We start from the raw sequence: 27715 nt of genomic DNA, 5'->3' as shown, positions 1-27715 counted from the left end.
TTTTATCGCCCAGTCCTACAACAAAGGTAAAAATAGTCATTCAAAAGACTACAAGTCAGATCATAGCAAAATGAAAAGTAGAAATGTTTTGGATGATATTTCAGCAATTCTGATCATTACTAGTTTTCTTGTATATATGGATACATCAAAATGATTTTTATTAACCAATAGTCAATAACGCTTTATATTTGGAAGCTAAGAGCTAAAATATTGCCTGATAATAAATCCAAATTTAAAGTTTTCTGAGGCTGATTACAAAAATGATCTAACATCTAACATATTGACCCGATAAATAACAGTAATAAACATTTATTAGATATTTATGATTCAACTGATACTGATATGGCTGAGCGTCCCTGCAGTACATAGAAACTGTCCTGAAGAGCTGCGCAGGACAAACATCTTGCATATTTGATTGTCGCTTTTTGGCATTATGAACGTTATGCTTTATAGATGTGTTGAGAAAAGGGACGCTGTTGTTAAACTAGTCAACACATAAAAAAAACACCACCCACCACTGACCTGTACTTGACCTTTCCTCCTCTCTCTCTAGCTCTCTCGATCTCTGCCCTTTAACATTCACTCATATTGACTCCCACTCTATTTAATTCACATGCATGATAATCCTACAGAGGGAAGATTACATCCAATTTTAAACACATGCATGTAAATGTCCTGTCTCATTCCACCCTTTTTTTTGACTCCTGTTCTCTGAAGCTTTTTATAGTTAATAGGTTCATCTGTAATGACTCTCTGCTCAGTCATTACACTGAGATGAATTAGCAACCGAAAGAACACAGAGGTTAATTAACCTTTAAATTAGGGGAGCTGCTTTCTGTAACGCTGCCATCTGTGTAACTAGCCTCTAGTCATGGCCGGTGCTTTTTGCTCCATGTTTGCTCCCATCTTGTACTTAGTATGTCATTTCTTTTTTAGATGTTAATTCATTTTTTTCTGCGCAGATATATGTGTAGGATTTATAGCTTTGTTCGATTAATCAATGTAAAGCAAGTCTGTCAAAATTAGCTGTCAGAAATGTCCCCCTTGAAAAGGCTGAGCAGACACTCTTCTCGCTCAATAAGGACAGGGGAAGCACAGTCCTGCCTTTGTGAGTAACTGAAACAAGATCTCTGAATAGAGCCCAACGTCATAGTAGATGAAGAGCAGAGTCTTTTTTTAAAGTGAAACCTTAAGCACTGTTGTGTGAGGGGTGACCAGGATCACAGGGTCACAAGAATTGACCTTGTGGGAAAATGCACTTGTCAATGTTCCTGTCATATAAATAATTCTGTAATATATTGACCAAATAAAATTTTTAAACTAGTCTTATTCATTCATTCATTCATTCATTCATTCATCCGTTCTTTAATTTATTCACACTATTATTCACAAATATGCTTTTCTCACTTACACTCACTGGCCACTTTATTAGGTATACCTATCCAACTGCTTGTTAATGCCAATTTCTAATCAGCCAATTACATGGCAGCAACTCAACTCATTTTGGCATGTAGACAATCAAGACGATCTGCTGCAGTTCAAAACGAGCATCAGAATGGGGAAGAAAGGTAATTTAAGTATTTCAGAAACTGCTGATCTATTGGGATTTTCACGCACAACCATCTCTAGGGTTTACATAGAATGGTCCGAAAAAGAGAAAATATCTAGTGAGCGGAAGTTCTTTGGGCGCTAATGCCCTGTTGATGTCAGAGGTCATCCAACCTTGAGGCAGATTGGCTACAGCAGCAGAAGACCACATCGGGTGCCGCTCCTGTCAGCTAAGAACAGGAAACTGAGGCTACAATTCACACAGGCTCACCAAAATTGGATAACAGAAGATTGGAAAAACATTGCCTGGTCTGATGAGTCTCGATTTTTGCTGCAAAGTTCGGATGGTAGGGTCAGAATTTGCCATCAACAACATGAAAGCATGGATCTATCCTGCCTTGTATCAACAGTTCAGGCTGGTGGTGGTGGTGTAATGTGTGGGGGATATTTTCTTGGCACACTTTGGGCCCACTACCAATTGAACATCGTGTCAATGCCACAACCTACCTGAGTATTGTTGCTGACCGTGTCCATTTCTTTATGACCACAGTGTACCCATCTTCTGATGGCTATTTTCAGCAGAATAACCCGCCATGTTATAAAGCACGAATCATCTCAGACTGGTTTCTTGAGCATGACATTGAGTTCACTGTCCTCAAATAGCCTATGGACCAAAATTTCTGAGGAATATTTCCAGTACCTTGTTAAATTTATGCCACAAAGGATTAAGGCAGTTTTGAAGGCAAAAGGCGGTCCAACCCAGTACTAGTATCGTTTTTGTCTTGTTTCTTGTCCAAATATCTAGAAATTCATTCTTAAAAATAAATATATTCAGATTTTTTTCTTAAAACAAGCAAACAACTTTTGACACAATAATATTTTGCTTGCCAAATTACCACATTATTTAGCTTGTTATAAGAAAAAAATCATTTAATATTGGCAAATTATTTATTAAAACAGGACAATATTTATTGCTTGTCTAGAAAATGCTTTTTTAATTAAGAGCTTTTAGATATTTGGACTAGAAACAAGACAAAAAAATCTAAGAAAAGCTTTTTTTTGTAATGCATTCATTCATTGAGCCCTTTCTTTAAATGCACATTTTTTAAAAGCATCTTTACACACACTCACACAAACCAGGATGTTTATTTTTATTATATTTTTATATTTTATTTTATATGTTGGATTTTCCACTTCATAAAAATAAATGTTACAAAACATTAACATGGTATATCAACTTTGTATACTTAAGGATATGTTGTATTCAGAAAGCCATGTTATTAGTGACACCAGTGGCCTATAAGGAACTGCTGCCATAAACTGATTGCTTATTTTTGCACATGTGCAGAAATCTTGCAGGACAAGAGGCTGAAGGTGATTCAGTGTGCCAACGAAGTCAAAGTTTTGTAGTTTTTAAAAGTAAAAAAAGTTGTAAATGTGTTTGCAGCAAAATACAGTCATCCCGGTGCTCTCCAACTGCTCAGAGCAGAGTTTTGAAAAATGTGCCTGCATGCCTTGTCTCAACAACAAAACAAATGCATAAAGTCAGAAAGCAGAAGTAAATAAAGCGTAGATATATAGTCCTTCACATAAAAAAATAAAAAATCTGTCAGCTCAGAAAGTGGTGGAAGGCATTTTAAAGTTTTACACACTGTGTGAACATGATAAAAAGTGATTAATGCATACAAAATTCTTACGTACATACACCCTAATGTGCCCTTTAATATCTTTATATGCATTTATCAGATTATAACTAGACAATAAAAATAATAACATGATAAAACATACTTTTTACAATGATGTAAGCAGTCAATTACCTGAGATATGCAATATGGACCACCCTAAATTTATAGTATAGCGTGTATGCAGTTGGGCATACCAATTCTTTAAAAAATGGGCAAAATAAGCTGTTGGCAAACACTATAAATAAATAAAATATTGGGCAGCCAAGGTCTATTACATAGTGTATATAGTGTAGAAAATTCACTTGCATGTACTGCATAATGTATTTGCAAAAAAATTATATAAGAAATTGGAGGTACTATAAATCTAGTTTTTAATAAAGTATACTAATAGTGTTGTTAAATACTAAAAGGAGTCTAGAAATCTAAGAAGCAAATTAATTGTTAGATATATTAATAAATGATAATTTTTACAGTTAATAGGGTTTTAACATTCGTGTTTGTCAGCTCTCTTTTAGGGTAAAAAGAATTTAACATGTAGAATTAATAATCTAGTGTCTCTATTATCATTATTAATACTACTAAACATTGAGTATGTTTACATGGACGCCATTAATCCGATTATAATACGATTAAGGCAATACTCTGATTAAGAGTCTACCATCTAAACAGCATTTTTTTTTTGATTACCTTAATCCGATTAAAGTCATATTCAAATTAAACAGAAATTGAATTAAGACAACTGGAGTATGCCGATTGTAGTCACATTAATGAAGGACGGTACAAACATGTAAACACTTTAATCTAACTATTACCGTTGTGTAGGATTTTCACCCCATTTTGTGACAGGATCGTCTAAACACACACGACTATTTGACACTATTCTCTGCCCCTACCGAGTCAGTGAAGGACCACAGACACCTGCATCACAAAATGTGGAGTTTTTTTCCCCATACAGCGTGCGGTATCAAATTCCATTAAAACAAAACTCTTCCAGCAGTTCATACTCAAATCCAATATCTCGTTGGTCACGGGGGGCATAAATGAAATGTTCCTGAATGAAAGTGAAAGTGCCAAACTGCAGTTAAAGTCGACAAAACAAAAATGAAACACCCAAAATGACATGAAACATGGATAGCGTGGTGACGCAATGACGTTGATCGATCTACATGCTATAACATGTAAAATGGGATCATGAAAGGGACATTCAAAAAGAAACTCATGTAAACACCTTAATCATATTATTGTCTTATTTAGATCAAGGTAAATAATTTGATTACTGGTGTCCATGTTAACGTAGTCACTGTTGTGGTATGTTAGAAATATTGTTCTTCACAAAGGCTTTTATTAAAGTGGACACCAAGTAAGATGATCAAATGAATCTGTCCTTCGAGGGTAACAGCCTTTAAATCCCAGGACATTTTAGGATTTATTGGAGACATTTTGTATATTAAGCATAATCTTTTAAAACTATTAATTCCAAGGATTTGCTGCTGACATACATAGAAATCCACTCTATCCCACACATGAAATGTTTGTTTAAAAAAAAATCCTTATCCAGTAATCATGAACAAATGGAAGAATAATGTAATTCATTGGGAAAAGGTTTGGTAAATTTAGGGAGTCTGTCTTATTTAATAGTCTCGCAAAGGATCTGCTTGAACACGCAAAGCTCAATGTCAATGATTATAAAATAAATTGAAGCCACACTGATAAGAAGTTAAAGCTGTTTAAACATTGTAGCTTTTCCGACTTTATTCTCGTTAATCTTTCAATGAACTGTTGTATTGAGGTTTGATCAAATCCACCTATATTTATTCCGCTTGACTGAACTGGGGTTTATTTTTAGCTAAACTAATGATTTGTGGTCTGCGCTGAAAATATAGCACTCGTGCATCATTTGGCCAAGTTATTAAAATCTAAAACAAAGCCTTGCACATTGTAGCGAGGTTTCTCAGCCTTTGTTCCTTGCTGCCTCGAATTGTTTCTGTATAACCTGCTCTGGATGGAAATGCAGGAATGTATCGGTCAGTCTCTGGAGAAATATGTCTATAGCCTGGAGCTGTTGGGTATTAACAGAAGGGGAGATGTGTAATCAATCAGTGTGAATGACCACAGATCTATTTCTCAAACTCTGGCTTCCCGGAGTGTGAGTGTAGAATCCAGGAACTCCAATACACCTTTTAGATGAAACACATTCAACAGACTTTCCATTAATAAACCCTACTCACTTCAATTCAGATTTATTCCTGTTGGGCTTTTAGCAGTAGCATTAATCTTGCAGAACAGTTTTACACAGTTTGTGCTCCGAGTCTTAAAGTCACACTAAAAGTTTCGAACAAATGTCGGAGATGGGAAGATGCAGGAATGGGCAGGAATTTTGCATAATTAAAGGATTACCTCAGTCAACTTTTAAAATTCTGTTATTAATTACGCACCCTACTGTCTTTCCAATCTCCTGAGACCTCTTTGGAACACAAATGAAGATATTTTAGATGAAATCTGAGAGCTCTCTGGCCCTCCATGTACAATAGTCCAGAGACATTCAAAGTCCAAAAAAGGAAACAAAAACATTGGAAAAACATTCATGGGACTTCAGTGGTTCAATGTAATCATGCAAAGTTTCAAGAATACTTTGTGCACCAAAAAAGCTGTAAAACAACTTTGTCTGCCACTGTCTTCCATATCAGATCAGGGTGCGTACTTTCTGTGGGCAATGCGGCAATTGCGTGTTCCACTGCAGACTGTAATGGTAATCTGTTGTACAATAATTGTTGATGATATCTCTCTTTAAAGAAACACTATACGCATGCACATATACAGTCCTGTAGTACATCAATGTTGTTTTGCCAGTATTGACACTCTTATAACTAAACACAGCAGGCACAGGACGTCATTATGACATCAGATTGACGTTGTACCCCAACGTTGTGGGACGTTGCATTTTGTTTGGAAATTAAAATCAGGTTGACATCAGAACCCAACGTCAGGCTGACGTCAATGTCCAATGTCAGACAGACATACAGTAGAATTTTGGTTACTTACATTCCAATGCAACCTAATAACAACAAAAATCACTGCCTAGTGATGTTACAGCTTGACGTTGTGTGGATCTCACCAAAATGACGTCAATCAGACGTTGGATTTTGGTTGCCATACCTGACAAATAAATGTCAGTATTTGACATCAATTGGACGCAGGTTTAAGATGTTTTTGGTCACTTTCCAACACAACCTAAAATCAACCAAATATTAACATAATTTCTTGTTGTAGTTGGACGTCAAAATAACGTTGTCCTTAGACGCTGGTGACCTAAATCAAACCTACTATGTGTGTCTGCTGGGAAGTTTCTAAAATCCTGCAACATCCGTGGAACCTTTCCATTGCATTTAAAAGCGGTTTTTAATGTGAAAAAGGTCATTGAGATCATTCAGATGGTCTGCACACTTAAAGTAAACATTTTTAAGGAGCAGTTGTATAAAAGGTTCTATTGGGAGCCAAAAATAGTCATTCTATGGGATCACTGCAAAAACATCCTTCCCAACAGGCACACAACATCATAAGATGTTAATATTAGGTTAGATTTAGGTCGTGACGTCAGGTGACCAAAATTCAATGACCAGCCAGCATCTAAGGACAATGTTATTTTGGCATCAAATAACGACGTCAGCTGGTGTTGATATTTGGTTGATTTTAGGTTGTGTTGGAAAGTGACCAAAATCCAACGACGAGCCAACATCTTAAACCAACGTCATATTGACGTCAAATACTGACATTTATTTGTCAAGTATGGCAACCAAAATCCCACCTCTGATAGACATAGTGGTAACCTCCACACAACGTCAAGCTGTAGCATCATTAGACATTGATATTTGGTAGATTTTAGGTTGGACGCCGTACATTGGGTTCTGAAATCAACCCGATTTTTATTTCCAAACAAAATGCTACTTCCCCACATCGTAGGGAACAACATCAATGTGACGTCATGTTGACGTCCTGTTCCTGCTTTAGGACCTTTATTTTTAAGTGTGTAATATACATGCAGATGAAGTCATTGTTTTTTATTTAGCTGCCATTGTATGATAACTTATTTATTAATTGTTTGACTACTGCTTTTGATACACAGTAATGACCTAACAGCAGCACTGAACTGAGCATACTGTTGAATGCTGTCGAATCCCTGTTTTTTTCTTTATTTTATATTTTTGATTATAATTTATTAGTAAAGTAACACAAATAGTTAATTTTAAAGTGATTTAACTTAGGTAAAGTTCACCCTCAAATATAATTTGTTCACTATTAACTTCTCAAGTGTTTCCAAACCTTTATGCATTTCTTTCTTCTGTTGAACAGAAATGAAGATATTTTAAAGAAAGCTGGAATCTGCTAAATATTGAAATCTATAGTGGGACAAACAAATACTGTGCAAGTCAATGGATACAGATTTTCAGAATACGTTTCAGATTATATAATTTTTTGCTCAGCAGAAGAAAAAAAATGTTCAGTTTTGGATGAACTATCCATTTAATATAATTCAGGGAGATTTTAAACAAGTGGATGCTTTTTAAAGTTGCATACAGTATGGTGTCCGTGCTGGATCATCAGAGCAGCAACCTGACGAGTGAATGGGAAAAATGATGAATGGACCTTCTTTACCAGACTAATGCAGAGCAGAGACAACAGAGAGAGAATTAAATTTAGCTGTATTATTTCCAACATGCCCTTATTCAAGGCTGTTTCCTTTAGTTTATGTACAAGGATGTCTTTTTGATACTGTGAATTCATCTCTATTTCTTAGCTTCAGGCTATTCATGTAACATTTCATTTGTGCTTTTATGTGAAATCAATGTTGTTAAAATAAATATTCACAACAATGCTTGCATGGAATTCTCAAAATGGCCATTTATTGGTGAATCTGATATTACAAAATCCATTCCAGATTATGAAAAAAATGCTTAAATATCAGGAAAATAGTCAATTTCTAATTATTAGTGTAAAATATAACTCATTTTATTGTCAGTTGCTGTTGTTGCTGTCATTTTAAACAAATGATACTCTTTTACTGGTGGTAAAGTGACTGAAACGTACAAGCTTTCTGATCACGTACTAGATAATAATTACAAAACATAGCCGTTTGAAAAACACAGCTCACACAAACACAAACAGTGCACGGTTTCTGGATCCCAGGCGACTGCGGGGCTTGTTTGCATTCGCTGGTTGGAATGTAATTATGAATGCTAAATGATGTTTTGTGCATGTGAGTTTTATCTAATTATGCGGGCTCCGTTCATATGAGCCGTCTAAAGAGAGGCAGACAGAGAAAAGTGAAGATGGATTTTTCCGAAGTGTAGATGGAGGTTTATATGAGATGCTCTCCGCTCCTCGCACAGTAAAAGCAATTCCATTATCTCATATTTACTTGACAGAAAACCTCATATCTCTCAGCATGCATTGTTATTGGAGGATAAGTGTTTTAGCTGGCTTTTTTTATTTTTTTGCCAGCTGGTTTGTGATTAATGCTGTGCGCTCGGTGGATAGCAGCAAAGGTGTAATTCAATCACTGCCTGAATGGAAAGGGTGTTTTAGCAGAGAAAGTATAGAGAGTGGACAGCTGAAAAATACTGATTGGACTTCTTGGGTGTAATGGTGTCTGGGGTAGGTGTGTATTTTGGGAGTGTGTGGTGAGAATGCAGTATATTGGATATATTAACAAATGATGTTTGCAATGTTACAAATGAATTCAGTTTTAAGCTTAAATATTCACCAATTAATCCTTAGAAAGATGTTTCCACCAAAAAAACTATTTGGCAGCTGTTTCCAATATCGATCTTAATAATAATAAATGTTTCTTGAAGACCAAATTAGCATATTGGGTAGGGTTGTGAACCTACACTGGTCTCACAGTTCGGTTTGGTTATGATTATCATGCCATCGATTCGGTTCAATTCGATATCACGGTGCATTGACGATGGTTTCCATAAACAATTTGATATTTTACTTAGCAACACAATAATTCTTGTATTAAAATGTATAATTTATAAATAGCTAATGAATTTTCATTACAGTTTCGACCATGTTACTGTTCCATTACATAATTTCTGAAAGCCCTTACCACATGCAACCTCAAAGCAACCGAAACCACAACGACAGAAAATACAAAATGTAAGAATTAGGGCTGGACACTATATCGCATCGATATCGCAATGTGTACATCCACACAAGTAATAGAAATTATTTAGTTAATCAAAATAGAGTGAAAGTTTTTCAGTTGCATGTTTTTAAGCCTTGACATTGTTCAAAGATTTAAAACAGAAATGTTACCGTTTGTAGCTTTAATAATAAATATTTTTATTGAATTATTTATACAGACTTTTGCAGTGTTATATTACATTTTATTATTCAAATTCTGTACCTGAATGCTATTTGGCTTAAGGTTGGCCGATGTCGACCAATTTGGCATCGTACGATGTCTAATATGACACATCATAGGTGGCGGTGAATTAATTATTCATGAAAAATTAATTAATTCATCTCTAATTAATTATTTGTAGCCTACCGTTTCAACTACCTGACCCTTATGGTCTTAGTTTTACCTATAACCAAATCATAAATAAATAAAGATAAGTTACGCACATAATTACCACCTGTCAATCACTTTTTCAGCGAGACTCTGGCATGAATAGGCAGAGTGATCTGTGTCGTTATAATGGCGTCGACAAACTTGGTTGGTAAAAAAGGTGCACAACCAACAGGAACCAACCAACAGTCCCTGAGGTTTTCCATAAAATTACTAAGTACAAGCATGAAAGCGAAAGACTGAATCGGTGTACTGACCTGCCAACTGCCTGGACCCGCTGTTTCGAGCGCATGACAGTGACCGCGTGTGTGTCTGTGCCTGTGCCTCTGTGTGTGTGTGTGTGTGTGTGTGTATGTGTGTGTATGTGGGGTCATATGATGTGCGTTTTCAACGGTAGTGTGTAAGGAGGGCTGTTCAGAAATGCTAGGTGAAATACCAAAGTGTATATGGATAGTTTTTGTTCTAAAATGCCATTAAAAACTAAGACATATTAGTGTAAACGGGCCTCAGTGTGTATTTTTGGTGTGTATATATATATATATATATATATATATATATATATATATATATATATATATATATATATATATATATATATATTGCAATATTTATTGCAGACAAACAAAATATTGAAATGTCTGATTGTTCCAATATCGTGCAGCCCTAGTAAGAATATACAAGTCTCAGTCAGTGTATCTTCGAGGGATTTTCAAATGCAATGACTTACACAGTGTTCTTAATAAGTGAATCATCGAATTATTCATTCAACTGATTTGTTAGACACCTGGAACTGCGTACAAAAAATACAAGCCCAGTTTTGCAGATTACATATCAGTAAAAAATGTTTGTGTATTGTGTGTTCTCTGTTCAAGAAAAATATACAGGCCAAATGTGTGCAACGCCTACCAGAGGAGTGCTAGCAGTCTTAAAGTTGTATGAAAAGTAAACGAACAGCCTCCAACATACAAATCACAGTGTAAATCTCACTGCGAGTTGAGATCCAACTCAAATGTTTGCCTTGGGCTCTTCTAGAGCTTAAATAACCCACAGTAAACTTCCTGAAAAAGACAGAAACAAGCTCTCTTTGGCTGTATACAAGCCCCCCGTGCTCAGCACAGAGGGTCTTGTAAGCGAAGCTTTGTGTGTCATGTCAGATGCGGCTTTGTGTATTGTGAGAGATGCATGTAAAAGGAGCTTCTTGTTTGTTGTGACCTTCAAAAATGGCATGGATGGGGAGAAAGTCTAACAGCAAGAGAAAAGCCTCTTCACTTTCTCTTGTCGCTTGTCAACAGAGACGGGATGTGGAGTCAGTGTTGTTGAAGCTGTGCTGCACTGAAAGACACTTTGTGGTCGGAGACAGGATGCCCTTAGATACAAAGTTTTGAGATCAGCCTCTTTCAGCCAAGCTTAGACACTGGCTGCACACTTTCGTACATGGAGGGCGAGAACGTGGTGACGTTTTTTTTGTTTTGTTTTGTGGATTCTAACTTTTTGTGTCCATACCATACAAATATTGTTTCAAGAAATATCTGCATCCATGTGGAAACAAGAAAACTGGATTAAAACCAGGGCCTGCTGACATTTTTTGCTATTTCAGCACAAAATTTTGTAAAAAATAATCTGCGAATTTGTGTTGAATTATTTTGTGAGTATCATAACTAAAAACTTAATATATATAAAAAAAACCTAAATATCTTTTTACCTTTTATTTAATGTTTACAATGCAAATCCAATTAGATCCACTTATATGGTAAACAAAGCAAGTCTGTCATTTAATATATCTACTAAAAGACAGAAAATATTGCTTTACAACCTGTATTTAAATATTTAAATAATCATATGAACATTTTTACTCAATAATATTACTGAAATTAATTAAAAAACTGAATAAATATACATTTACACACACATTTACACAAGTAAATGAATAAACTCAATAATGGGCTAAAAAATCTGTGGAAATCTGCATGCAAATTCCATGTGGGCCTACTATATATAATATTAATCTTTTTTTTATTTATTGTAAATTGTTTATTAAAATTTATTTTACACTGGTTGCCATGTCTGTTTATTTTATCTTATGTTATTTTCCTGTTGTGTTTAGCGATGTCTAGATCTGATTACGTGATCAGAAATCGGGCCCGATCATGTGGTTTCAGACTCGATCGGAATCGGATGTTACCTTCCGATCAGGACACAATATATATATATATATATATATATATATATATATATATATATATATATATATATATATATATATATATATATATATATATATATATATATATATATATATATATATATATGGAATGACGTCAAATTAGGACACAGAAACAGCTTGAAGTGGAAAGCACGAGTATGTCTGCGGGCTTATAAAGTTGATGATGACAACATTGCCATAGTAAACTGTGAGATATGTAAACTTGGGATTGCCTGCTGGGTATTTTAAGTTGAAGTTCTATTTGTATTTATATTAGATTTTTTAAATATTTACTGTTGCACTAAAGTCCAAATGTGTAGAATTGATGTTATTTATTACTTGATTGTTGAAGCTACCAAGCTAAATGCTCTGTTTGTTAACAGAGATGTTGAATGTTAAAATAAGATGAATTAAGTAAAAAATAAGGAACATTCTGGATCAGTTTTTTCGCTCTTCTCTTCTATATATATATATATATATATATATATATATATATATATATATATATATATATATATATATATATATATATATATATATATATATATATATATATATATTTATATATATATATATATATATATATATATATATATATATATATTTGTATTATAGAAGTATCGGATTGGGTTTCGGTATCGGTAGATACGCAAAATCAAATGACTTGAACTTGGACTCGGGGACAAAAAAACCTGATCGGGACATCTCTAGTTTTGTTAATCTGGGCATGCAGGCTTTTTTTTTTTACTTTTAAAGGCTTATATGGACTCTCTCTGACTGTTCACTTTCAATTTTAGACATTAAATGACATTAAACTTTTGCGTATTTACCTAAATCTGCTGTCATGTGGACAGGGCCTTAGAGGCTGATCGGTTCAGCTGTGACTAGCAACATTGGCTATAACCCTGCAGGTTCTAATCACAGTCTACACTTCAACCTATAGCTTATTTCACACTAGCCATGGGCCGATATAATATTGTGATGTATGATAACCTTGAATATAAAAATCATCATTCTTTTAAATTGTCTGGGTAAAAAACAACAACTTTTTCTTCCATTCAACACAATATATTTTATTTTAAGAAAATTTAAAAGATTTTGAAACAGTAGCTTTTGATGTGGATGGTCCTTTTCAGCTGGAGATGCTGTTGCCGTAAAAAAAGTAAATAGAATAGTCGCAAAAAACACATTAAAAAAAACATTACAAATACTAAAGGAATGGTATAACAGAAAATTCTGGCCATTTTAAAACCCTTGACTTTTCCAAACTACTGTAAACCTTGAAACTGGTTATCGTCCCATGCCTATTTCACAGTTCAGATTTGTCCAAAAATGAGCCTCCTGCAGAGCGAGAGAAAGGTGGAGAAAATAATGCAGAGGAAATGTTGGTACATGCAGCATTTCTGCTGGACTTCGCACACTTTAAACAATGTGCCTGAAAGTGTTTGACATCTCTTTCCAACCACCTGCTGTGGAGAGAGAGTGTGTGTGTGTGTGTGCATCTTTTATTTCTCCTCCACCTCTTTTAATAATTGTTGGAACGGGCTGCTTGGAAACACTAGCAGGTGTGTTCGCCAATGCACTAGCAAATATTGCATGTTAAGCAAACTTCAGTTGGCCGGTCTGCATTTACTGGATCAATCTGTGACACTGGATTCGTCAGTTGGCAGGGCTCAACAATGAGATTTTGTTTTCTGCCTGTCCAGTGGAGCCAATTACTTACGATGTGTACTTGCTTTGGCAACACTTTTGCTGGCTTAGTTGTGAAATAATTAGCAATGTTTTTTTAGTAATGTATTTATCATGTGTGATATTTTAGACATATGCTCAACTAGATTGCATTTGTTTGTTATAATAGAGAAAACAGCTGATTCAAAGGTTATCACTCAATTGAATGGAAGTTATCAGTAGTTATCAGCTGATAGATATGGGCCAGTAGGGGCCTTCTGCACATGGTTAATCAGCTATAGATTACATACGGCTATGGCTGGACGTTAACAAGAATTATTTATATTATTTATTACATTTCCCATACATTCTATTAACGTCTACCACTACCCCAACCCTAAACCCAACCATCACAGTAATGTAAAACCAGATCTGGATCTGCAGTCTTCTCTATTAGTATAGCTGATTAACCATGTGGATGGATGACAACAGAAGGCCCCTACTGGCCCATATCTATCAACTGATAACCACTGATAACGCCCATTCAATCGAGTGATAACATTTGAAGCGGGTGGAGAAACAGTATATTAACAGAAATATAAAGAAAACAGTAATTTTGTTCTTATGTATTTAATTACATTATGAATATTAGCCATTATTAAAAAATGGATTATCACGTCACCTCTGTTAATTGTATAAATCCCTTGGTACCTCTTAAAAATTCTTTTATTAAGCAGTATAGGTTAATCAAGTGACACATTACTTTGATCTAAAATGTGAGTAAAAATGTTTAGTTTGAAGTAGATGCCTGTGTTTTGAACTTCCTGTTCATAAAAGAATCTTGAAAAGTACAATGTTTTACATTTTACACAAAATATAAATAAAAAAATTAAAAACTGTTTTCAGCAATGATAATTATAAGAACAAGTGTTAAAATTTGTACTAATATAAAATATATATTTTCAGAATGTGAAAGTTTTAAGTACTATTAGACAATATTTTTATCATGAAATTACTTGAAAAAGGCATCACCAGGACGAGTTTTAAGTTATTTATCAAATACTGAATTGAAAAATCAAGTTTAATTTATAATATTTAGTTTTTGTGAACTTTATTCATTCATTACTATTTATATTTCTTTGTGTATCATTTCTTATTGAAAAATTAAGTTGTTCTTATTATGTAATGTTTAATATTTATCTTGCCATGAAATAGCCATGAGTTGCTGGTGTGGCAATAAATAAATAAATAAAATTTGTACTAATAATAACTAGCTGTGGTGACAGTGGCTCAGTGGTTAGTACTGTCGCCTCACAGCAAGAAGGTCGCTGGTTTGAGTCCCGGCTAGGAGAGTTGGCATTTCTGTGTGGAGTTTGCATTTTCTCCCCCTGTTCGCTGTGGGTTTCCCCCTGCAGTATAAAATTGGCCATAGTATATGAGTGTGTAAGGATGTTTCCCAGTACTGGGTTGCAGCTGGAAGGGCATGTAAAACAATGTATGTAAAACAAATGTGGGATAAGTTTGCAGTTCATTCTGCTGTGGCGACCCCTGATAAATAAGAGGACTAAGCCGAAGGAAAATGAATGAATGAATGAATAACTTATGGTAACAGAGCAGCAAATCAAAATATGAACATGATTTATGAAATTGCAGCTTTGAATCACAGGTATAATTAAATTAAATCTGTATTTTCACAATATTATGTTTTTTATTGCATTTTTGATCAAACAAATACAGAAGTGGTGAACAGAAAAAAACAGGTTTTAATAAATATTGAGGTCTAAATTTTATTGTGTATGTTATGTGTATATATTCTTTGCAAAAAGGAATTTAAAGTAACCTGGAAAAAGAAACTTGATGGAAAAAAATGTAAAAATCTAAATTCTTTGATACATTCAGGATAATTTTTTGCAATTTAACAAAACTATGTAGATAACATGAAGTGTGAGATAAATCAGCCGACTTTGCAACAACAGTGTAGGTGTTCCAGCTCAATAAATGTGAAGTTTTCAGTTACCATTTCATCGACTGAACTGAAACTTTCTGGTATTTTATTATGTCAGAGTGGCACTTCAGATGTCCAACCGTATATATATATATATATATATATATATATATATATATATATATATATATATATACACGAAAACCACAAACCACTGTGGCCAGTTTGGCTTTCATTAACCTGCCTTTTCTGTTTATCTCTGCAGTGGGTTCTTGCATTTGAGATTTTCATCCCACTGGTGCTCTTCTTTATACTCCTGGGCTTGCGGCAGAAGAAGCCAGCCATTCCAGTCAAAGAAGGTATGTTTCATAACAACACAAAGAAAAGGGGTAGTTGATGGAAGCAATAAGGAAGTGGCTCTTACCTCAAACCAACTCGCTGTTACCCTTCTAGATCTCACTGGTCAGATCACTTCTGCTTTCACCTGGGGTTTTTATGAAGTTCACATACCCACTGTAATGATGTTGAGTGAATGTGTCAGTAGTTACATTGGGTCCTTTAGCAGTAATTAAGGGGAAGTTTACTCAAACGTGAAAATTTGGTCATTATATACTCTGTCATTTCAAATGTGTATTTATTCAGAAGAACAGTAAAGGACCCCTGTCAAAGAATGTTCTGGCTGTTTATCATCAAGTCAACAATCCTAAAAATTCCCCTGACAACTTGATGTGTATTCTGGGTTGACAAAATTAGCGACTTCAGTATCAATTGACTTAACATTTGAGCGCTGTTGAGCACAATCTTAAAAACCTCTTGATTGGCCATTGTGTTCACATTCTCAACAGATATGATTGTGATTGGCACAGAAAGTTATTGCTTTACCACTCTTCACTGCGTCTCAAAACAGTAGAGGAAATAACCTTTTAATGCAAAATGAAAGTCAGAGAACAGTACAAATTAAAAAGGCAGTTGATGACCGATTTAAAGGTAACAGTAGTAGTTCATGTAACTCTTGCAAATACTGAAGTCGCAACTGAAAACATTATTAGGCCCAATCCCAATTCTATTTTTTTTTACCCCTACCCCTTCCCCATGGCCCTTGAACCCTAAGAAATGAAACCCTAAGAAATGAAACACCACTAAAACACCTGCACACATCATTGTATGTTGTTGCGATCTCTTACTTCATATGAGATTGATGATAGCAACTGCTGTAGTTATTTAGTATTATTATATATATATTTAGTATTTATCTTTAGGAAGTCACAGAAGGCAACGATATCATGTTATCAGAACGATATAATGTGGCAATAATCTCATAACTGTAAGTTACTGTGCATTTAGACTATGGCTGTGCGATTAATTGAAATTGTATCGAAATCACGATTTGGACATGGGCGGTTTTTAAATCACCTTACAGCATGATTTTTAGTATGCTATTTCAGCCAATCATAACACAGCGCGCCTAAACAGAGCGTGAGAACAGGAGACTGAATAGCCTGCGTATACATTGATGGATGAGTTCAGCACAGGATGACTTGGTGTCATGTCATGTATTGCGACTAGTCATGCAGTCATGTATAATGACGTTGCATCCATTAAGCATAGCATTTTCAACGTGATTTGCAGTCACGCTCTTTTGTCGTTGCTAGCCGACCATCAACCGTTTTCTCAGAGGATGACAAACTAACAAAACATTGCTGCAGCTCCAATACAAGTTTTATTTATGGAGAGAATTAAAGAGCACTGGGTGTTTGGGTGTTTGTCAAAAGAAGCTGAAGAATGAAGCTGATTGGTCAGCTCTTGTTACGTGACTTGCAGTTTGTTTCAAAAGAGATGTTTTCAATTACGTGCGCCTGGAATACACGTACTCCGCACTCAATATGTGCACACAATCTGCGTGCCTCCATTGGAAACAATCGACTTGTGTGCACAAAAGACGCAATAAGTGAACGGCATTGTTCACGGCAGCGTCACAAAGAGGTCTATGATCTATGTGTGGCAAATGGACACACACGCATCTACTTCTGATATTAGGTCAAGCAGAACATCGGAGCCTTACTCTGAGCTTGACGGCGTGCACGAGCACACATACTGTACACACGCACGCACACACAGTAGTCTAATTATTTGTTTTGCCATAGGTCTGTTCTAGAGGTGATTTTCATTTTATTTTTTGCCTTAGGTCTGTTTTAGAGACACGTTACAGGTCTTTGAGAAAGATCTAATTGTTTTCCTTTGAAATATGGTTCAGATTTACACTGTGAACACAGATTCAGTCTGTCTGTGACAAAATCGTGATAAAATCGCAATATTGTTCAAGAAAATCATGATGGGTTTCTTTTGCCCATATCGCACAGCCCTAATTAACACCGTGGCCATATTTATCTATGCAAACACATGAAAACAACATGAACATTATACCAGACACTGTAAAAAGCTAACTCCCAGCCACTAGACTTCTCTGACAGGGTATTCAAGTGTCATCGAGTGACAGATGTGAAAGTATGTTGTATTATTATGGATTATAGATAGCAAAACTTAGTGGTTTAATAATTTTTTCGTAAAACACGAACAATGTTATAAATGTTTTAAAACATATGCTTGTTTGTTGTAAAAAATCATAATAATGAAAATAAAATCTTACTTGTGCATCTCCTGACTTCCGTGTGAAGCAGTGTTGTCGTTGCAGATGATGTATTCTGGGAAATTGTCTAACCCCTTGGTTTCGAGTGTGGTCCTGGAAAATCCATTTCAAGGGCTGTCTACCCCTTCCCCTTTAAGCTAAAGAGTATTAGACCACCCCTACCCCTTCATGTGAACACGCATTACGAGGGGTAGGGGTAAGGGTAAGGGTTAAGCGGTAGAACTGGGATTGGGCTTTGGTGTTAGAGATTACTCTGCTTAAATTTTGATTCTCTGCCACGGCTCTTAGATCTTATTCTCATTTACATACAGTATGTAAAAACTGGAATGTGGACCTTTGTGGTATGGAAAAGACAGAATGTTCTGACTTGTTTCGTTTCACTGAAGAGAATGCAGATTTGAAATGACATGAATGTGAGTTAATAATGACTTGCAGAATTTTTTGGTCTGAATTATTACTTTCAGTGTTGTTTGTGTTATATTATAGTGTTTGTCCATTTTTCTATGTTGTTGCATCATACAACTTTGCCAATCTGTCATTGCAAAGGTTGCAAAGGTTGTTTTGCTGTTAGACAGACTTAGCTGTGTATTATTTTTGTTGTCGTTCACAAAACACCCTCATTTATATGTCATCACAATGTTTATTATGTTCAATGCTGAAATCACACCATGTTTTGTTTTATTTTTGCTTCTTTCTGTCATCTGTCCTCAATACTTTTCTCTCTCTTTCTCTCTCTCTCTCTCTCTCTCTCTCTCTCTGTACCTCTGTCTTTTATTCTATCTTTCTAATGGTGCATGTTCACTGCATGCTGGACCAGTGTGTAAGTCAAAATGTTTGTTTTTTGTGTGTTTGTGTGTGTCTGATTTCTCAACTCTTTTTGGGTTTTGTGGGTTTCATTCCACTGTGTGTCCGCTAATTGTGGGTGTGTGTTTTTTCTTGAGCTCTAATGTGTTTATTGTGCTTCTATTGTGTATATGCCATGTCAACTGTTGATGCATCAATCTAATGGTAAAAGGGCCCAAACAATTCAAACAGTATGTACTCACTGGAACATTCCTGACATGACGAAACAAATAACATTGTAACATAACCAGGTGTGATGTATTAAAATTGCAGCAACAATACATTTATGTGTCATAATTGAGAATTATCATATCTCAGGCAAAAAAGGCAGAAAAACTAAGGACACTTTTCTATGACTTTCATTATGCTGCTCCAGCACCACTTAAATACACATAATGTACATGTATATACAATTTTATTAATATAATTTGGAATAATATAGTTTGGAAATTGCCTGCAGAACAATTCAAATTGGTGTTATTTATATATAATATCTGCATAAACCCTTAATGTCTTGACATATCTGCATAACAGTGACTTGTTATTATTATTAAAGACCAGGTAATAATGCTTTTCATTACATAATAATGCCAGTATAAGCATGTCAAATTTTACTAAATAAACCATCCAATAGTTTGTTGTCAGTATGTATGTTTTAAATTAATGCTGCCCTTTTGATCTTTTTATTTATTAAACAATCCTGACAAAAATTGTATGGTCCTTGTACATTAATAATAAGTAAATGAAATGTTTCTTGAGCATCCGATCAGCTTATTATATGATTTGATTTAGAGATTTTTGCATTTCCAATGTAAAAATGTGGAATTTTAAAATCGCAATTTTTTTTAAGGGGTGTTCCAGAGTGTATTTTTAAGGCTTGATTGTGTTAATAAGATGCAAAGCAATGTGTGCTTATGCTTCATTTGTAAAAAAATCACATTATTTTTTCATATACCTTACTTTGATTGGACAGCTACTCTGCTATCATGAAAACGACTGTCATATTTCCTAGTTCCTCCAAAAGCCCACCCTCAAGAGGCTCTGATTGGTCAGCTAACATAATGTGCTGAGATTCGCGGATCGGCTCCACGTCATCATGAAAAGCATCACGCCCCATAAGCATGCACTTTTGCACTGTGTAAACACTGTCAGTCAGAGTAGCTGTTAGCCGTATCAGTTTGAGTCTGAATCAAACAGAAAATGAAGAGGACACAGCTGAACCTCACACCTGCTCTATAAAATAAAATCTGAAAAGTGTCTTTCATATATATTCATGTTATAAGCATGTGTACTGAGATGCATGTATAAGCATGTATTTGAGATGTAGAAAGCACACACAGAATGTAGAAAGCTCACAGTCCACAGCTTCTTCAGTCATGGTTGGAGCTGCTCCTGTTTTGAGGGTTATTAGCCGAATCCAGCACAGAACTAGGAGAGATTATGGAAGCTGTCCTTTGTCAAAAGCTAGCTATATATATTTTTTATAATTCTCTGGAACATTATTAAAATTAAATTGTAAGCACTTATCTCTTTGTGTTGTACAGAATACAGAAAAAGCTATGTGGAAATAGCAGTGTTTGGACGGCATTTTAGCTTTCTCTGCTACATTACAGCGCCGTTGGCCGTGCCCTTTCAATGTTTGTTATCTCACTAGCCCGGATGTATTTTTTTGTAGTCCCCAAACTTCATTCGCTGTAGTCTTTGCTAAGCTAACTCTGTAAAAGCCTCTGTGAATTAAAAGTTTAAAATATGATATCGTAGTTGACCACCCCGTTAAACAATTATTTTAAACAAACATTTCAGTTTCAATAATATTTCACAATATTACTATTGTCCTGTATATTTAAAGGGGAAAATGCATTGTTTGTTGAACCTGGCATTTAAAAAAATCTCACCATTCAAACTTATAAATGGAAATATATATTTTAAAATCAGTTTTATTTCATTTCAATTCAAAGTATTTTAAAAATGAAGAAAAAAAACATGCAGATACTGTTATAAACCCATGTCCTTTTTTCAAGTCATTAGATGAGGATTTCCATGATTTAAGTCCAATGAGAAGAGTGAATGCAGATTTCAGAAACTAGGATTATAATATAGCTTTTATCGCTTGCTGTTTTATTGCGTCACGCCTGGTCTAAGAGGTTTAGGTGTTGGGCCCCCATATGTCCGTGTGAACACTAACATAATCCACAATCCACTATGAGCGAAGGATATGTCTTACAACGTTATTCAAATACCTCTTCCAGATAATGACACATCTGTGCTTTCTCAACCAATGAGCTGAGACTCTAATTGTCAAACACTCAACACACACACACACACTGAATTCATCCACTTACTGAGCCATCAGGTTATTTCCCCTGACTGATCTTTGCTCTTTTAATCCTCAGCTGTGTTTGCGGAGCGGGAGCAGATGTCAGAAATAACCGTTAGGAAAAGCGAGGCAATAAACACAGCTACCTCTCGTGAGCAGACAACCTGTCACTGGAACAGCAGAAATATAACACGCTTCAGTGTTAACGTCAGTCGAGGGATTTTTTTTGTGCAGAGTCGTCGGGTGCCGATGGCGAACTCAGTTTAGCTAACGTTGCTGCTTCTGGTTAAATGCAATTATTTATTTCATTTTTTTTCCCGGAGCAGGCGGCATTGGACATGGATGCCAACTCCACAGGCCACACGCTGCAGTGACAAAACACTTAGGGGAGGAAAAAGAGTCAGCACTTACCATTAAGTAACCTTCTAGATCCCTCCGTCAGTGCCAACCGCCTCATGTTTGCATTTCAGGCAGGACTGCCAAAGTGAACGGAGGAGAAAGCTGAATCTGAATTGACTGAGCCATTCATTAATTAAGGCTTCATTAAATAATCTCAGCCTAATTTAGTCATTAGCAGATCAATGCAGGGCAAATTCGTAGAAAGAGGAATGTTTTATCAGAGAATTGTCATTTGAAGGGTATGGTAGTAGTGCATTTCAGAAGGTAAATCATGTCCTGGTGAACAAATGTTGCAGGCTTTGCGATCAATAGACAACCTTGTTGATGAAAAGATTGGTTCAGTGTTAAATACAGAGCTTGCTGATAATGAGAGAGATGCAGGTTTGAATTTGGCTCCTTGCTAACTTTAGGTCACCTCAGATGTATTGTCTCTATAAGATAGCAAAAATATACTATAATGTTGTGATTCACAAAATACACTTAATTAATTCTGCAATGTGGATTTGCGCTTTTTTGTGGTTGTTTCAGCACTTCCTATAGTTGTTTTAGTACTGCGATAGTTGGCTATGGGAGAAATTATTAGAAATAATAAACGTCAGAAAATGTGGCTATTATTGAAGATCAGGTAATAATGTTTTTTTTAATTACATAATAATGGCAGTATAGGCATGTCAGTCAGACATGACACTTTTTATTTTTTTATTTTTTTATTTATATATATATATACTAGGGGCTGTGACAGATCACGGTTGATCCACAATCCAGTTCGGAACAGCAAATGCTATATTTAGCATTATCAGCAACAGCAGCAAATATCATTTTCGTATTGAATATTTTCCTTTTTTTTTAGCTGATTTTTTCTAGATTTTTATTTTCATTAAAATTACAGGTTCTATGTTATGTTTATTAAAAGCAATGGTTTGTGCAGTAATATTTTTGTATAAACAAAAAGCAAATGACATTGTCTCCTCCCCTTTTTGCTGATCAGAAAAATGGTTTAAAACCGTAGTGTGATCCGAACCGTGAGATTTGTGATCTGTCACACCACTAATATATATACACGTTTGGTTATAAGGCCCACTGATAAACATTTTAAATAATAATTATTATGATTTTTACCAAAATAATTAAAATAATGATTTTACCCTATCACAGTTGCACATTTAATTCCAAGCAGAATCATTCACATAACGATCGAATAATGAAACAAATGTGACCATTTACCCGTCCCTGAGACTTGACTCCATATCGAGTGTGTACAGGTTGCGGTGCGGAAGTGAGTCATCTAAACACTGCTGTCCACTCCTGTGCTCTATAGAAAACGAGACTGGCAGCCTGTGGGTGTACAAGAGCCACACAACACCACAATTCTGCTTTTATTCTTCTCCAGTGACAGCTTGTCCAGTCAACCTCAGCGTGTGTGATGAAGTGAATAATCTGAAGGCCACTCAAAGTTTATCGAAACGGTCTGACATCTGAAACCCTCTCTGACCCCGTGTTTGCTCTCTGATATGTGACGGCTGCTTCTTTTTCTCTCTCTGTCTTTTAATCTCTCCCCAAATCTTTGAAATGTGGATCTCGGGAAAAATGGCATCTCCATTGTTTGTTGTGTTATCCTACGTCCTACTCACATTCCTGCCCATAATCATTTACCTCCATCCATACACCGCTTTGCTTAAAAAAAAAAAATCATGTTTTCTTTTCAATTCATTTTCATCAAAACCAAATAAACCTCATTGCAATACTGGATTTCACTTTTCTGTCGCTTCCATTCTCTCCGTCCCTCCGCCGTGGTCTATTTTTCCCGGTTCTGTCCAGCCTTCTATAGCGCGGCGCCGCTCACCTCGGCGGGCATCATTCCCATCATGCAGTCGTTGTGTCCGGATGGTCAGCGGGATGAGTTTGGCTTCCTGCAGTATAAAAACTCCACGTGAGTCCACCTACACTCTGTTTCTGATATTTTTAATCTCCCTCTTTTGATGACTAAGATGAGCTCTAATGTATTCTGCTCTCATTATGGGGTGTGAATTGCAGTCACCATCACCACCTGTAGTTAGATTATATGAGCTGTTAGATTGTGTAATGAATCTTATCTTTGTGCTCAGAAACCACGGTAAGTTTTTGCTCTTGAACTGTTTTGTACTAGTCTACCAGTCTCCCTAGTTGGTACTAACTGGTATTAATACATAGGATACAATAAGATGTTAGTACATAATTCAAAGACCCATTGTTTCTATTGTTATCTAAAACTATAAACAGTTTAATAATCAGGCTAGCCTTAATTGTACATAGGATATTAATACACAGTGGCTCAGTGTTGCCTCAAAGCAAGAAGGTCGCTGGTTTGAGTCCCTGCTGGGCCAGTTGGCATTTCTGTGTGGAGTTTGCATGTTCTCCCCGTGTTCGCGTGGGTTTCCTCCGGGTGCTCCAGTTTCCCCCACAGTCCTAAGACATTCGATTTAGTGTATGAATTCGAGAGTGTATGGGTGTTTCCCAGTACTGGGTTGCAGCTGGAAGGGCATCCACTGCTTAAAACATATGCCAGAATATTTGGCGGTTCATTCCGCTGTAGCGACTGCTGATAAATGAACGACTAAGCCCAAGGAAAATTAATGAATAAATATTAATACAAAATACATAACCCAGTGATTCTACTGTTAACTAAAACTATAAACAGAGCACTATTTTTAAAAATAAAAATGACAAAATAGCAAAAGATTACCATTAAAATGAAAACATTTAACATTAACTTAAAAATATTAGTAAAAAGAAACTGCATTCATCTTTATAGTACTATTATATGTATTATTACATTACAATAATATTATTAAATTTATTATTACATTAGAAGTTCTAAAATTAGTCAAGTCGAGCTTTATTGTCATTCCGCTACGTGTGTGGATATACAGAGGAACGAAATGACATGTCTCGCAGGACAACGGTGCAACATAGATTAATCATAAATACAAACACAACACTGGACATAAGAGCTATTATAAAAAACCTACGCATAACTAACATACTATAAAATAAACTAAAATAACATTACTGAAATATAAATAGATTAAATCTAAATGAAAATAAATTGAAAATGACAAAAATCTAATAACTATAATAATGTAAACATGATACTAAAATAACACTGCTATCACCTGGTGTTACTAAATACAATGAACAGATGAAAAATATATACTTATGAAATAATAAAGTACAAGTTTCAAAATGCAGAAAGTAAATCTTAAATAAAAATAGATTAAAGCTTAGTAGAAATATAGAAAATAAAATGCACAAAATTACTAAAATATCGAACGGATAAATAATATAATGTCATTGTAAGCTGACTTGGATATTAACAAAAAAGAGTGTATAAATAATACCAAAATAACACTATAAGGACCTGGTGATTTAATTAATAATATGTCTGAATATATAGTATATACAGTAGTGAGCAATATCACACGAGTAGCAGTGCGATATGGCTGTATATCGGCACTGGTGGGAGGCATGCATTGGCTCGAGTGCCTTAGTGTCGATATACAGCAACATCACAATGCTATGAGTGTGATATTGCGTTTATACAACAGTTTGACAGCATAATCGTGTGTGTATATAAAAGAAAATCAAACATGGAGAGTCTCAAAAACCCTTTTGTACAGTACAAAGAACTACTTTCTTTCGCCTAACATCACTTTAGAGCTAGTATTTGAATGATTCTTTAGCATAATATCTAAAGTGATGACAAAACAGATGATTTTGCTCAGATTTTAAGATTATAACGCTGAACGGCATGAAATGCCATCAGTCTACAGAGTTTTCCCAGTATTTCTCTTTTGAAATTGGGATTCACAATAATTAACCCCAAAAAAGCCAAAGCAAAGCAAACACTACCAGTTTCTGTGGTATAAATACAGTACTACACAATACAAAAGAGAGAGATCGACTTAGAATGTCACTTACCTGATTAATACTGATTTGTTCGGCTCTAGTTTGAAATTTACGCTCAGAAAATGCTGTTTTTCTCCCTCAAGGACTATGCAGTCTTTTTCTTCTTGTAACCGTCACTTTCTTTGGTCTGCTCAGACAGGCTAATGGCGGCCGATGCACTGAATCTGATGCTCCGAAATGATAAATATTTAAAAATAGGCACTATCCTTATAAATAAACTGCATAGTTGCAATCTAAACAACTACATTCTCGCCTAAAAAAGCCTCAAAAGTACATTATGTAGTCCAAAAGCTGAATGTGGGTGGAGTAAAACACAAGGGTGAAGGGTGAAGAGGCAGTACTAGTGCTGTTATTTGCAAAATATCCCACGGCTATCAGCCAATCAGATTCAAGAACCAGACAGAACTGTTGTGTAAATATGTATAGATAGTGTAAATATGAATATGTAACAGTGTAGCTGAAAATATTGAAACACTGTAAAACCTTTTTTCAATCTGTCTAATGATCTATGATCTAGATCTATACTTGTTTGTTATTGCTGTTTTTCCATTGAGTTACCTCACATTTGGGATTTGCCCTTCTCTTCTCTTTCTTCTGTTCTCCTTGCTCCTCTTATGATTAAAGTTCACTTCTCTGACCTCAATGTTTCTGCTGTGTCTCAGTGTGACTCAATTGCTGGAAAGGATCAGTGAAGTTGTGGAGCAGAATCACTTGTTTACGTCAGACAGGCCCAGTCTGGGAGAGGAGCTGGAGTCTCTGCAGCAGCACCTCGAAAGTCTGAGCTCAGCACAAGGCCCTCTAGAGAGCCACTACAACACCAGCCACGGTCAGAAAACGCACAGACACACTATACATGCAGCAGCCTTCATTATCGTGCATGTCTTTATGCAAATTAGAAATAAGAAGCAAATCATTATGGTAGTAACACGGTGCTGCAGTTACTGTCAGATTTGGTGACAAGTTATTTTAGATTTCAGACTCTGATTGCATGCTTTTTAATGTGGTAGAACTACTGTATGCTTAACAAACGTTCAGAAATACATACATATTACTAAACATAAAGATGCATATATATGACATAGATGTGTTTTTTCTGATCATATAGTGAAAGGAATTATAGACCACACTAAATATTAACATTAATATGTTAACACACACCCAAAGGGACAGAATTCCTGCATTGTGCTGATTTCTTTAAGATCAATGGACATGTGCAATAAAAACAGATAATAAAATCAAAGTCATGTGGTGCTTTTCCACTGCATGGTACATCTCACTTTAAGGGGATTTCCACTGTGCACAATACCTAGTTCCTGGTATTTTAATTCTGAGTATGCCGTACATAAAAAAAAACACTAAATGCTACAGATCATTGATTGGCTAGAGGTAATTTTCATCTCCCATGTCATTTGATTCGTGACACAAGACACCAGAACTGCTAGATTTAAATGAACATTCAACAGCAGACACCATAGGATCATTTTAAATGACTGAAACTCAACTTAAAATTGCTGAATTGTAGTTCCTATGGTGTCTGAGTAAACTCAAACTTTCTGCGAGATGAGAATATATATATATATATATATATATATATATATATATATATATATATATATATAAAAAAAAAAACACTAACAATTTGAGAAAACATCATCACTTTGACAACAACATGCACTGGCAAATTCTCACAACACATCTAGATACAGAAATGTGCAGGAAGAAAAACACTTAGGCCGTGTTTACACTGCTAGTTAAATGTGACCCAATTTCAATTTTTTTGTTCATATGTGACACAGATCGGATCTGTTCTATGACCGTGTAAACACGAAAAACATTGATACGTGATGATACGTCATACAATGTGACTATCATGTAAACTAACAGATTGTATTTATTCATTTCTTTTTGTACGTCATTAAACTTGCGACAATGTAGTACTTC

General features: G+C 35.3%; 1 protein-coding gene across 2 annotated transcripts in view; it reads left to right on the top strand.

The window, feature by feature from the left end:
• Positions 1–27715, top strand: part of abca2 (ATP-binding cassette, sub-family A (ABC1), member 2) — a 128311-nt gene that overhangs the window by 33745 nt on the left and 66851 nt on the right. For both annotated transcript variants that reach the window (XM_056457756.1, XM_056457755.1), the window contains exons 2-4: positions 15889–15982; positions 23648–23759; positions 26437–26600. In XM_056457756.1, the coding sequence (XP_056313731.1) occupies positions 15889–15982; positions 23648–23759; positions 26437–26600 (370 nt within the window). The remainder of the gene's footprint in view (positions 1–15888; positions 15983–23647; positions 23760–26436; positions 26601–27715) is intronic.

The sequence above is a fragment of the Danio aesculapii genome, chromosome 5 (genome assembly GCF_903798145.1).
Source record: "Danio aesculapii chromosome 5, fDanAes4.1, whole genome shotgun sequence".
Lineage (NCBI taxonomy): Eukaryota > Metazoa > Chordata > Actinopteri > Cypriniformes > Danionidae > Danio > Danio aesculapii.
Note: the sequence above shows the minus strand (reverse complement) of the source record. Positions and strands in the feature narration are given on the sequence as shown.